Source organism: Fragaria vesca, linkage group LG6, assembly GCF_000184155.1.
Source record: "Fragaria vesca subsp. vesca linkage group LG6, FraVesHawaii_1.0, whole genome shotgun sequence".
Taxonomy (NCBI): Eukaryota; Viridiplantae; Streptophyta; class Magnoliopsida; order Rosales; family Rosaceae; genus Fragaria; species Fragaria vesca.
The window spans coordinates 27,190,534-27,203,947 of record NC_020496.1 but is presented as its reverse complement, the minus strand read 5'-3'; the positions used below and the strand labels follow the sequence as shown (position 1 = coordinate 27,203,947).

At 37.8% G+C, this 13,414-nt stretch overlaps 1 protein-coding gene across 1 annotated transcript; it reads left to right on the top strand.

Moving 5' to 3' along the window:
• The first annotated feature begins 1,098 nt into the window (after positions 1-1,098).
• Positions 1,099-8,825, top strand: LOC101314008 (anaphase-promoting complex subunit 5-like). Its single transcript, XM_004303841.1, has 21 exons — positions 1,099-1,393; positions 1,487-1,646; positions 1,747-1,865; positions 2,156-2,405; positions 2,969-3,146; positions 3,214-3,292; positions 3,403-3,488; positions 4,260-4,389; positions 4,516-4,548; positions 4,782-5,030; positions 5,223-5,300; positions 5,409-5,668; positions 6,014-6,073; positions 6,201-6,268; positions 6,425-6,530; positions 6,639-6,780; positions 7,109-7,207; positions 7,763-7,769; positions 7,896-8,027; positions 8,350-8,414; positions 8,643-8,825. The coding sequence occupies exons 1-21, from the start codon at positions 1,223-1,225 to the stop codon at positions 8,802-8,804; spliced, it is 2,634 nt and encodes an 877-aa protein (XP_004303889.1). The 5' UTR covers positions 1,099-1,222; the 3' UTR covers positions 8,805-8,825.
• The last annotated feature ends 4,589 nt before the right edge of the window (positions 8,826-13,414 follow it).

Below are 13,414 nucleotides of genomic sequence, written 5' to 3'. Positions count from 1 at the left end.
TAATTGAATGCCGTTGATCTGCTTTTTTAATTACAACCAACGGTCCAGATTAAATGACCGTTGGATTTGAATTGGAAACCAACCCCAGCTGCTAACGCGTGGCCCTGGCGTCGTCCTCAGCTCCCGCCTTCTCGCTTCGTCCCGCTCCATGGGCTCGCCAGGTCGCTCGTCCGCGCCACGCGCTCGCCAATTCACTTCTTCCGCGCCACTTGCGCGAGCTGCACATGGCTGACGTCGTGCTTCACATGGCTGACGTCGGCTTTTGGGCTGAGCTGGAGACGAAGGTCCGGGTCTTCAGAAATGGAGGCCTGGGTCACAGGTTTGACCCAGGTAAAGATCCAGTGAAGGCCTGGGTTAAAGAAAATTTATGGGTGGACTTGGCTTTTTTTGCTGGATCTTCCTTTGAGGTGGAGGAAGGCCTGGGTCAGGCTTTTTACCATGGGGTGGACTTGTTCTTATTGGACGATATGATTGTTTTACTAGACGATACATCCAATTTTCTATCTCTTGAAAAATAACGTAAGTTGCCAAATATGAGAATCTCTGATCAGTTTTTTGTTCACATTCTGTTTAAATTCAATCCTCATAACGCATATTACTGTCCGATTCAATATCATAAATAGCCACTCGAAAGCAAAGTGAAGGAGAGCTAGCATGTGGCCATCTTCACCTCTTTTGTTATATTATCTCGACTTTAATCGTAGTTCTTATGTCGTGTTATGAAAAAGCAAAATTTTATTTTCAAGAGGAATAAAATGTTATTCTAAAAAAAAAAAGGGAATAAAACGCAAATTAGATTTTGATTTTTGAGAGAGATAAAAAGGAAAAAACTTGGGTGACAAGGTCTTGTCACTAGCAGGTGACCAACACTAATGAAGAAGTGACACGTGGCCAGAAAAATAATTAAATATAAATATCAATTACCAATAACCCCATGTAATGTTCTCAAAGTCAAACCTAAACTCTTTAACGAGACACATGCCCCTTCCTCGTTAGTGTCAGTGTTGGTCACTTACAAGTGACCGAAGTCGAGTCCAGATAATGGGTTCTTTTTCTCCACTCTGTCGTCTCTGCCCTCTTCTCTCTCAAAGAGAGTAGGCAATAGCAGAAAAAAAAGACTTCCCGGTTCTTTTTCAAAACCCCCATTTGCTCTCTAAAACCCTCACACTCCTCACTAACCCCAAAATCCTAGCATAGCCACTTCAACCCTTCACCGCCACAAATGGCCGGGATTATGAAACCCCCCGGCGCTTTCCAAGTCACGCCGCACAAAGTCTCCGTCTGCATACTCCTCCAGATCTACGCGCCGCCGGGCCAAGTCGCCGTCCCCTTCCCCTTCTCCTCCGCCGACCACCACAACCGCTTCGGCTTGTTCCTCCTCGCCCTCACCAAGGTCAGTCCTCCCTCTCTACTCTCCTGCTAAAGCTAATTTCAGCTTCAAAGTCTCCATCTTTTGAATTGAATCGCTGCAATTTGGATTTTGCAGTCCTACGATGACATTTTCGAGCCGAAATTGGATGATCTGATTCATCAATTGAGGGGGATTGGAGGATTAGTTCACTATTTTCTGATTGATTCGCTCACGAATAGGCTCTCTTCTCTTTTGTCTCCTGATGATTTGTTTAACTTCTTCAATGATACTAGAGGTCACATCATCAACTCGATACTTATTCGTTTCGTTTTGCTAGTTTTTTGTTTTAAGTTTTTTACCTGATACTGTTTTTGTTTGGATATTTGTGTGCTCAGGAGTCCTTGGCGGTCCGGATGTTATTTTGGAAGCTGACCAAGTTGTTTTGGATCCAAACAGTAACCTCGGGATGTTTCTTCGCCGCTGCGTGCTTGCATTCAATTTCCTAACCTTTGAGGTACCGTTGGTTTTTGCTGTTCGAATTCAGTGCAATATCTACTAAATATCGTAATGTCTTGTATATCAGGATAATGAGAAGCAAAAGGAGACGGATTTTCAGTTCTGAAGTCTTAACTTTAGGAAAGAATGTGCTCTATCAGCTTTTAACAAATATTTAGATTTAGGGTTTTAATTAGCAACCACTGAACCACATGATGCATGTGTAGGTGGAAATGAATGTCGTGTTGTATTGCAATGAGAGGTTGTATGGGGAACTGTCATTTTCTTATGGTTTTGGTATTAATGCAGGGTGTATGCCATCTTTTGAACAGTATACGGACGTATTATAAGGAAGCACTCTTGAGTTGTTCTCCGAATGAGGTGCCTCAGTTGGATGATTCTAGTAATGATTTAGAAACACTTTCAGAGTATGAAAATATGGACCTGGAGAATTTTGTTTTTGAAAAAGTCACTGAAGAAATGGAAGCTAGGCAAAGAGCCGGTGGAAGAGCTTCTTTTCATCTTCATGCACCTAAGGCACTTGTTGGACTGGTTGAAGGTATAAGTACTAAGAAGCATTCTCGTGAAGCACACACAGATGCTGCTAATTCATATAGGTCTTTCTGCAGGAAAAAATCAATAATTTTATGAGTTTACTGTTTAAACTTGTTTATGAACTAAGCAGGACATGCATATCTGAAAATAGAATTGAAAGAGTATTATGAAAGTCGAACCATTTATACTAGAAGTTTTTTCTGGCACATCATTTATAAATCTAAGTAACCTGTAGTTGTGATTGCTGGCATTCTGGAGAGACATGATATAAGTTGGAAAATTATCTTGGGAGCATTTGATTCAGAATATAATTACAATTATCATAATTATTTCCTACTTTTACTCTTTTTTTCTTTTCTTTTCTTTCTTTCATCAAAACATCAAGAAGTCCTTTAGTTTTGGAAAACTGCATGGAATGAGTCAAAATATTTCATTTTCATGCTGAACATGTTGTGCTTACCCTGGCTCACAATTTTATGTTCCTTAGTTCATGGACTTGCTCACAAGTTCCAAATATGATGTTCAAGTTTCAACTCAGCAAATGTGTAATACAAATTAAACATGCAGATATTGAGGTTCCTGCGGCCCCAAAAGTGAAATATGGTGACAAACTTAGAGAAGGCTGTCATTATGCACATCCTCCAAGCAATACATCAGGAGATCTTGATCCCAATGGTGGAGTATTCCTACGAACAAACTGGCAGGTGCAAGGATTTCTACAGGAGCAAGCTGACGCACTCGAAAAGTAAGTGTTACCCCATGTGTTTTACCCTATTTTGTGCTGTAAAACTGTATTAATATTTCTTTGGCAGGCAGGGGGGAACTTTCTCTTTGAATGATTTTGAACTTATGCTGAGGCAACTTCAGAACTTGGCCCCTGAGCTGCACCGTGTTAGTTACTTGCCTATATGCTATACAGCTTTTACTTATTTGGTGATGTGTGTTGCACTTGCACTCAAAACTATGCCACTTTTCATTTTTTTTCCGGGATCTTGATGCAGGTTCACTTTTTGCGTTACTTAAATAACTTAAATCATGACGATTATTTTGCTGCTTTGGAGAATCTTCACTGCTATTTTGATTACAGGTATGCCAGAACTTTAGTTCTGTATTTACTTTTGTAACTGCTTAATAAAATGCTGCTTTTGGTTTTTACTTTTTCGCTTAATAACCTGAATCCAGAATACATAAATAAAATGCCAAGGCTTCCTGATAATCATACTAAAGAGATCCTTTAACTCATCATTATGACCAAATCAATCACCACTCATAAAGGTTTTCTTTTGGTGTCTAGTGTCATCTCCTTACGTGACTTGTCTCAATGAAGTTAAGTCTGACATATCTTCTTGGGCTTTGATTTAGCTGTCAAAAGACAGCTCTTTCAGAATGTATTTTTATGTTAGTTCTTTACCTGTGCTACCATTTAAATCTACTATTATATTTTCTTGGAAGATACGACTGTAATATTTTCGTGCTCTTGTAGCTTTATATACATATGTACTTGGGTTGGGTCCATATATATATATATTTTTATTGTACATTATACAGAAACTTGCGTTTTCTTCGTTGTTAAGTCCATAACCTTTCTTCATCTGGTGAAGTCTGCTAAATAGGATGTTTCAAATTTGAAGTCATTTTGTTTGTACACTGTTTCTCCTTTTCTATAAAGCTCTTTTTATATAGGAAAATAAACACTGGGACATTTTTGTTTCTGTATATGATAGCCTCTAGATGATGCATGAAGAATTTGTAAATATGTTGTTGTATTGCTCTTGTTGTGCTCCCATGATAAAGATGAAGTTCAAGAACAAAACTCTTTTTCACTGATTAACTGATCATATAAGTTTTGGCACAAAAGTGCAGGGATTGAAGGATTTGATTTTGCTCCTCCTTCATCTGTTTCGGATACCTCAGGAAGGTTTGAAATTGCCTTGCTATGTTTGGGAATGATGCATTTTCACTTTGGTCACCCAAAGCAAGCTCTGGAGGTGAGCATGAGGAGGGGTTACCTCTTTTCCATAAAGAAGCCTTTATTCACACTCCTCTTATTATGAATCTTCTGTTATCTTTTATGTCTCTGTGGTCCTCTAATATTTTTGCTTATATATTTTCAGGTTTTGACTGAAGCGGTTAATGTTTCTCGGCAGGTAATTTCCATACCCTACACTTCCATCTAAATCAAACATTGTCAGTTGTATTAATTTGCAGTTAATTTGCAGTTTCTTAATGTTAATACATATTTTCCTTGTGTCTTCATCATACAAGTTTATGTGTATCACTTTGTGTTTCTGGATATATGCATGCATCTCAACAAATATTTTACATATATACTCGATGCTTATAAAAAAAAACTAGGCCTTACGACATTCAATTTGTGCAGCAAAGTAATGAGACATGCCTTGCTTACACTTTAGCGGCCATCTGCAATTTGTTGTCAGAAACTGGTATCTCTGGCACAACTGGAATACTGGGATCATCATATTCACCTCTGACCCGAATAGGCATTTCGCTATCTGTCCAGCAACAACTTTTTGTTCTCTTGAGAGGGTCTTTGAAGAGAGCAGACAATTTGAAGTTAAAGCGATTAGTAGCTTCCAATCATCTTGTGATGGCAAAATTCGATTTAACGGTGAGCCTTGGAATTTCAATGTCTTCTACAAATTCTTAGTGTCCCTCCCAATTCTGGCAGGGTTTATTTGTAAAGACTATTAAAAGGAATCTACAAACTTTGATTAGCTAGTAACTTGGAGGCCTAACCATCCCCACCACTCCCCCTTATTATTTTAATGTAAACATTGTACTTTTGTATATTGTTTTGCAGCATGTACAAAGGCCTCTCATTTCATTTGGACCCAAGGCTTCAATGAAGCTTAAAACAAACCCAGTTAATGTATGCAAGGTAATGGGGATCCTTTTAAGCAATCCAATGCTTTTTAACATGTTAAACTGTTTAATTTCCTAACATGGGCTTTGATCCCTTTGCTCTATATGTGCATATTTATTGCAGGAACTTAGATTGAGTTCTCAATTGATTAGTGAATTTGCGGCTGAGACTTCTTCAATGACAACTGATGGTGCTTATAGTACTGCATGGCTTAAGAATTTAGAGAAACCAATGGATTTACAAGTCTTGTCTCATGAAAGTGGAGGTAGCCGTGCCAATGCTTTCCAATTCTGTGCACAACCAAGTCCAGTTCCTGCATCTGTGTTACAGTTAGTAGGCTCTTCATATTTAATCCGGGCCACTGCATGGGAAACATACGGAAGGTGATCTTTAGTCTGTAATACGTTATGATCTTTGTTATGCTAATTTCACTTCCACAGTTTATAATACTGCATTTCTTTGGGAAATAATGTACAGGTTATATTGACTAGATTGAGTAAGCTTGTCATTTGAAATTCTTATGTTGCTTACTTGAGATGGCCCTTACGTTTCTTGCTTTAATTTTTTAGTAAGGTCCTTTAAAAAAGAAGAAGAGTTAAATAGGATATTGGTAGTTACAGCTTGAGTTTTCTAAGACTATTGATTCGACTATAAATGCTGATTCTACTTTTCTTTCTTTGATCTCACTACTTTTTAGAAATCTGATGACTTTGTTTGTATGTCATCAGCACCTCGCTTGCCAGATTTAATGCTGTTGTTCATGCAACTTGTTTTCCTGATGTTTCGAGGTAATCACAAGCTGAAAGTATTACAAGAGTTACACCTCCTGCTTCCATTAATTTCCTAAACACACACACACACACACACCTTCTTTCCCTTTTGTAACTGAGCTCACTATTTCATGGATGCCCTCAGCGCATCTGACACAGCATTAGCATATTTGAAGCTTATCCAACATCTAGCAGTTTCTAGAGGATACAAAGGTTAGAGGAAATGCTTGCTTCCCTTTCCTCTAGCTTTCTCTCTCTGGAGTGGAGCTGGTTCTGTTAATCACATTTTTCACTTTGAATTATATAATGTATTTTACAGTCTTACTTCCTTGTGGTAAATTTCTGATGACTTGTATTTCATTTGTTTAGAGGCATTTAGTGCTCTCAAAATAGCATCTGAGAAGTTCATGTCTGTCTCAAAGTCACGGATCTTGGTATTAAAACTTCAGCTGCTTCATGAGCGTGCTTTACATAGGTAAGTTTATCAGGTACACTTTAACAAAGGTATCTATTTGTATACAAAATTCCTTATGCCCTGTTGGTAACGATCTTTGATCCAAGTATATTGTTGAAAAACATTTAGAGGACATTTGAAGCTCGCACAACAAGTATGTGATGAGCTTGGAGTCCTGGCATCATCCGTCACTGGTGTGGATATGGAACTGAAGACAGAAGCGAGCCTTCGAAATGCTCGTACCTTGCTTGCAGCAAACCAGTTCAGTGAGGTTTGATATTTTCAGCACATTGGACTTCTTACTACGTAACTAGACTCCATCTTACGAATGTGTCATTAGCTGCTTTTATCTTCCAAGTGAAAGTGTTTTAATCTTGATGATGAGTGTGTTTTTATCCTGGATATAACACACTTGATTGCCTCAACTTAGCAATGCCTCTTTCTGCAAATTTGAGTTGTTTTTTAAAATGATGAGAACAATTGTTAGCTTGCCATAAATATGGATGGTTTGGTTGTCTCATTTCATCAAGGCATAGAGTTTGATATGCTTGTTTTGTGTTCTTTGAGTTTTGCTTACATATTTTGATGTTTAATTGCAGGCAGCAGCTGTAGCACACTCCCTCTTTTGCATGTGTTACAAATTCAATATGCAAGTCGAAAATGCTACTGTTCTTCTTTTACTAGCTGAAATCCACAAGGTACAATTATACATTTGTTGCAAATTGGAGGTTCGTAACTCCAGATATGCTAAACGTGTACTAGATCATTTTCGTGTCGTAATCTTGTCAAAAATAGTGAAAGGAAGTTCTTATCTATCGCTGAACATTTCAACCCCCATGCACATGCCAATAAAAATCATACTGCGCACCATTGTCTGGGAGATACATCACCGCCTAAGATTTTTTATTTTTTTAGTATTTATTTGGTCAGCTTGTGGGGTAAATAGTTTACTTGAATCAATCAATACATAGAAGCTTTGACCAAAATAATAAATAGAAGTTAAGAAGGCTTTGAATGTAGAGTTCTATATCTATTGCTTGTTTATAAGGCCTTGCTAGTTGATTTCTTCACAAGACCAACCTAGTCATTTAGTATTTTTTTTTGTTTTTCTTTTATTTATACTTTATCTCAGTTATTTGAATTTTGTTTTTTGTTGGCTGCATTTCTTCTTTATTTGTCTATTTGTCTATTTTATATAATTAATGTTACATACATCTAAGTGCCATAGTTAATCTTTTATTTCTTTATCTCAGAAATCAGGTAATGCTGTATTAGGTCTTCCATATGTGTTGGCCAGCCTCTCATTCTGCCAGTCGTTTAACTTGGATCTTCTCAAAGCATCAGCCACACTCACACTAACCGAGTTATGGCTTGCACTTGGATCAGATCATTCTAAACGGGCCTTAAGCCTTATACATGGGGCTTTTCCTATGATTCTTGGTCAAGGGGGTTTGGAACTCCGTGCTCGGGCCTATATTGTAGAAGCAAAATGCTATCTATCTGATCCAAGCTTTTCTGGTACGTCAATCATGGCAAACATTTTCTGTTAATCAGATACTACATAATCATTCCCCAATTTTCTTTAGGTATCATGCATGTATGTTTATCACAAAATGTTATGATGTTGGATTATTTTGTGCATGCTGCTTTGGAAATAGAATACAATATTTTGTTATACCCGCATCAGTGATGACTTTTATTTGTTAAGTATTTCTTGCTCAAACCTGGTTTTTGGCTATAGAAAAGATTATTTGAGTGCTTTTGGATTTATTTGAATAATAATGGGATCATTAAACATTGGGTTTTGATTCTTTAATTGCTGTCCCACTTTCTTTTGCAGTTTATGAAAGTCACGTTGTGCTGGATCCTCTGAGACAAGCTTCGGATGAGCTTGAATTGCTGGAGGTAAACATACTTATGAATTTAAATCTATGAAACTCAAGTATGTGTTACTGTGAACTATCTTTGTTTTTCTTAAGCCCACTTGATAACTGACGAAAGCTTAGAAGGTCTCTTTTTTTTGTCTGGTAATGTCTTTGTAGTAGAATAGACTATAGACAACATACAAAAACAGATTGGATGCTCTAGTATCTCATGGTTTTATTAATAAGATAAAAATCTTCTGGTGCACAGTATCACGAATTGGCAGCAGAAGCTTTTTACTTGATGGCTATTGTCTATGACAAACTGGGAAGACAAGAAGACAGAGAAGAGGCTGCAGCTTCATTCAAGAATCACATTTTGGCCCTTGAGAACCCTCAAGATGAGGAAGATCCTCTGATCGACATGTTTTGAAGGACAACATTGATGTATGTATATTCATGTATGTATAGAACTATTACCTGATATGCTTTTTTTGATTACCTGATAGATTACCTGATATGCTTTTAAAGATAGTTTTTAGGACAATTTTAAGTAAATAGAATCAAGTAACCCTCGGGTTTTAGGCGTTTGGGGTTGATTTCTTGATTGAAAGGACAGGTCATTTCTAAGGATCTTCCAACCTTTTGGTACCCTATTTGGGATTTGCTTCTTCAAAGGGTTGCTTCCCTCTACCAATTATGTCTAGTATTGTATCATCTGATGATCATATCTTAAGAATCAAAGACCAAATCCCCATTTATGACAAAAATTCAAGTTTAGTTATCATGTGTTAAGCCAGGTCCGAGTCTTTGTCACAAAAGTGAACCGAGTTGAAGCGTCTGTTTTGTCTGGTATTGTTGACAGTGCTTGCTGGGACCTAACACATACAAACACTAGCATACAGAGTCTCCCAGTGTCATGGTGATGACTTATCATCCACGTTGATCATACAATATTACTATGCCAATACATGTTATATAGCTTATATTATTTTCTATTGGTTACAGCTAATTCAAACAAAAGCATATTGTTTCCTGTTCAAACTGGTGGAAGTTGCTTTTACTCAAGGTTACAGTAACCATCCACATCCTATTGATTAGACTAAAACTCTAATTAGATCACATAAATTCAGAAAAATGTGAAGTATTTTTTTTTTTTTTTTTTTTTTTTTTGGGATGATCCTTGACAATTGACATAGAAAAGTTTAGTACAAAGTCGCATTTTCACTGAAAAGTAAGATACATAAAATTGGAGGATGCTACAGCAGCTTGAGCTTGTCCTGGACTAAATGGATTTGAAATCACTGATGCTACAGAAGTAGGCAAACACCAGGGTGCTCTGTAAAAACATCGTTCGTGAATACAGAGTAGGAAAACAGAAATTTGCTAGAGTCCACAGGCAGTCAGGATCATGTGGCTGCAGTATTCATGGGAGACCAACTAGTTAAATAATCAGCCATTTCAGAAAATGGCTTGCTTTGCTAAACACTAGCTCCACCTATCTTCTTTACTGCAATGTGGCACAGTGTCATTTGAAGCTAGCAAATAGTATAAGACAGCCAAAGCCAAAATTCCAGATTTCTTATGTGACACCTGAGATGTGGACATTGAGGCTAGCTAACTAAGCCAAGTGCATTCACACATCACTGTTCTAATGGCACATCTTGAATTCTTAATTCCCATTTCTGCCTCATAAACAAGTAAATTAGGCTTAAACTCCCCTGTCATTACCTGGTGTCCTCCTTTGTTTTTCATTCCTGATTACTTGAAGAAGAATAAACAATTATGCAGTACATATGAATGATTATCTATCCTTTATGAATAGTTGGCGGCGTGCCCTGAATGCTCTTCTACCCTATATGGCATTACATACAGTGTTGTATTATTCTACAGTTAATTATCTTATATACCCTCTTGAATTGACCAATGTCTACATCTGCTTCCATGCATGTCAATCCAAACCCTAGCATTTGCTTTGAAGTTTGATGGGTCATTCTCTGAAAATGAGATTGAGTATGATTTCAGTTTGGTCAATATGGGTTATTCCTGTTATCAAGCTTTCTTTTCTGATTTTTAAACCCAACATCATTTTCAGCATCTGTAACTTTTGTGTCTTGTTCTGTTACCACCACCTTCAAAACAATCTTCACTGTTAGCCTTAATATTTATAGCTCTTGAAGCATTCGCTTTTAGCATAATATCTGGAGTCGAATCCTAGGCAGGCAGCTAAGACAGCTAAGTAGAATTGTTAGAAACTATGGGGAAGAAAGTAAGCCAAACATCGGTGAAAATATCTAAGAAAGAGAAGAAGGAGTTTAACAGTTTGATTAGACTATTGAGGCCTAAAGTCTACATCACTGACTGCTCAAGCTTCAAGACCCTTGTGCAAGACCTCACCGGCAATGGAAGCTCCAATATCTCAATCACTACTCCCTCATCACACCCTCAGCTACATCACAAAGTACCAGTTGTTGATGTTGAGGAGTATCAAGTGGAGCCTGAAAGGAGTACTAGCAGTGTGGATGTCTCTACTGATGCATCATTTGATTCTTCCCAGCTGTGGAACCAAGAAATGTTTATGAATGACCAAGAATTGAACCAACTGTGTTATCAGATGTACTCAGATGATACAACAACAACAACAACAAATATTTTAGAAGGTTCATCACCTTCGACAGCAGACCAAATGGTGGATATGTTGCCATTTCAAGATCTCGAGTCCTGGCTTTTGGGGACTGAACCTTTTGATCCTTTCAACAATATTCATGGTTATGGTCAGATTGATCAAGAAGTCAGCATATTTGACTATGAGCTTTCAGGGCTACTATGATCAGATTGTTTGTTCTTCAAGTATTCCTTCTGTAGACTGTACTATTCTCTCTCTCTCCGTATTCCAGTACATTTGCATGTACATATATAGCAATAGATTTATATACTCAGTGTTAATTCTTTGTATAGAGAGCCCATGCCATTTGCGCTTTTACAAATCACTCTTTGTAATTTGTTCAACCTTATACCTTATCCCGATTCCCATCCATGTTCAGTTCCGGATACTTGTACATTAATCAATACGGATGCTACTTTGAAGATATAAAATCATATGGTATAGTTAGGTTTGGTGAATTTGATTGCATGGTTTGTTCCTGTCATAAAAAGTAAAGTTCAAAGTGCATTAACTGCAAATGCGCAAGGCTATAGTTTTTTTGTCCCAGCTTAATTTATATCCCCCCGGCTTGGTTTCATGTCATTGATTGCGATTGAGTGCTAATAGTGCTAATTCCTGGTAAACAGGAGCCAGGCCATGAAAACCTGCTCTGATACCATGTAGAAAACTAACACAAAGAATACGGAAGCTGTCTTCCATATTTCTTGATGAGTAAAATGTTTACAGACCTATACTATATATAGGAGAAGTTTGAGTAAAATGTTTACAGACCTATACTATATATAGGAGAAGTTTGAGTGTCTGAGTGATGAAACACACTTCATCATCACCTTTACATCTTGTACAAAGCTAATCCTAGACTGAAGAAACAAAGCTAACAAAGGACACTATTACTGACAGAGAGAACACACAAAGATAAGCTATACATGTGAACTGAACAGTGATAATTAAGGCTGAAAATCCTGAGGACAATAGACATAACTCCAGCTATACTTCCAAAGGACATGATCATGCTTCCACTTCCAACACCATACTTCATTGAACACAGCCATACCATATAGCCATACCTCCAATTTAACATATAACTATTTGTCGTCGCACTGTACGACTGTTGAAACCACTGTTAAGGAAACTGTTCATAAAAAATAGTGTTGGGTCGGGCTTGCATTTCATCGCTTTGCCCTCTCTCGATCTCTCTCGAAGTCTCGAAACTCCAGCAAATCTCCGTCTTATCTGCCCTGCCCTCACATGGTTCTCGCGTCTTCTTCAACTGTCACAAATAAGACAGAAAAAGGGAGAGCAAAGACTGTTAACTGTCGATCGGTAAATTGATTCATGGATGCAGTTTCTCCTCAAGATCGCCAACATCAGTTATTGGGTAAGACTATATCAGTCCTCTTTTTCATTGATCTTTGTTGTTCTCTCCTCTTCCTCTTAATTTCTTTTGTTTAATTCTTTTCTTGATTTTCTGGTGGCTTGAAGTGATCGTCTTTAGTATCCTTCGATTTTGGGCATGTCCTCTCTGGGATCTTGCCACTTGTTCGACCTCTCAGCCTCCACAACATATGGTTCCCGCGTCTTCCACAAACAGAGAGAAAACCTGACCTCTCTGGGATCTTGCCACATGTTCGACCTCTCAGCCGGCCTCCACAACATATGGTTCTTGCATCTTCCACAAACAGACTGAGCGTAGCCTGCTAAACTGAGAGTGGCCCAGGTAAAGAATTGAAGTTCCTCAAGATAAACTCTGTCAAATTTCAGCTTCCTCCATACAAAAAATAATTGTTTTAGCCATCACAGATTGTGACGGCGTGAAAATGTCATCACTAATAGTTCTTGTTTTGTGACGGCATTCGTGGGGTAGCAGAAAAAAAATTATTTTGCGACGGTAACGACTCGTCGTGGTAAATGATGGAATTATTTGCTACGGTTATATCACGCTGTGGCATGGAAACAAAAAATTTGCAACGGTATTTTATGCTGTCGTACAAATTTGCTACTACGGTTTAGTTGCCGTAGCAAACAATCTCTAAAAGCTAAGTAAAAACAGGTGCCATTAATCCCGCCGTACTAAAAATTTTCCAAGTCCCAAATTTTTTTCTGTGCGCCAAAAAAAGAAGAAGAAGCCTATCTCTAATTTGACAACAAAAAAAAAGACCCTATCTCATTTAATCTTTGTCTAAACCCGTACAACTCTACTACAACTTATCCCTCTCTTATTACAACTCCATCTTCAACTCAACCTGTACTTTACAACTCCATCTTCAAAATTCTTGTCTGAGCTAAACTCCATCTTTAACCTGTTCTTTACTCTTGAATTCGATCTTCGATACCTGAGCCAAATTGTTGAACTCGATATTCGGTACTCTCTCTCTCTC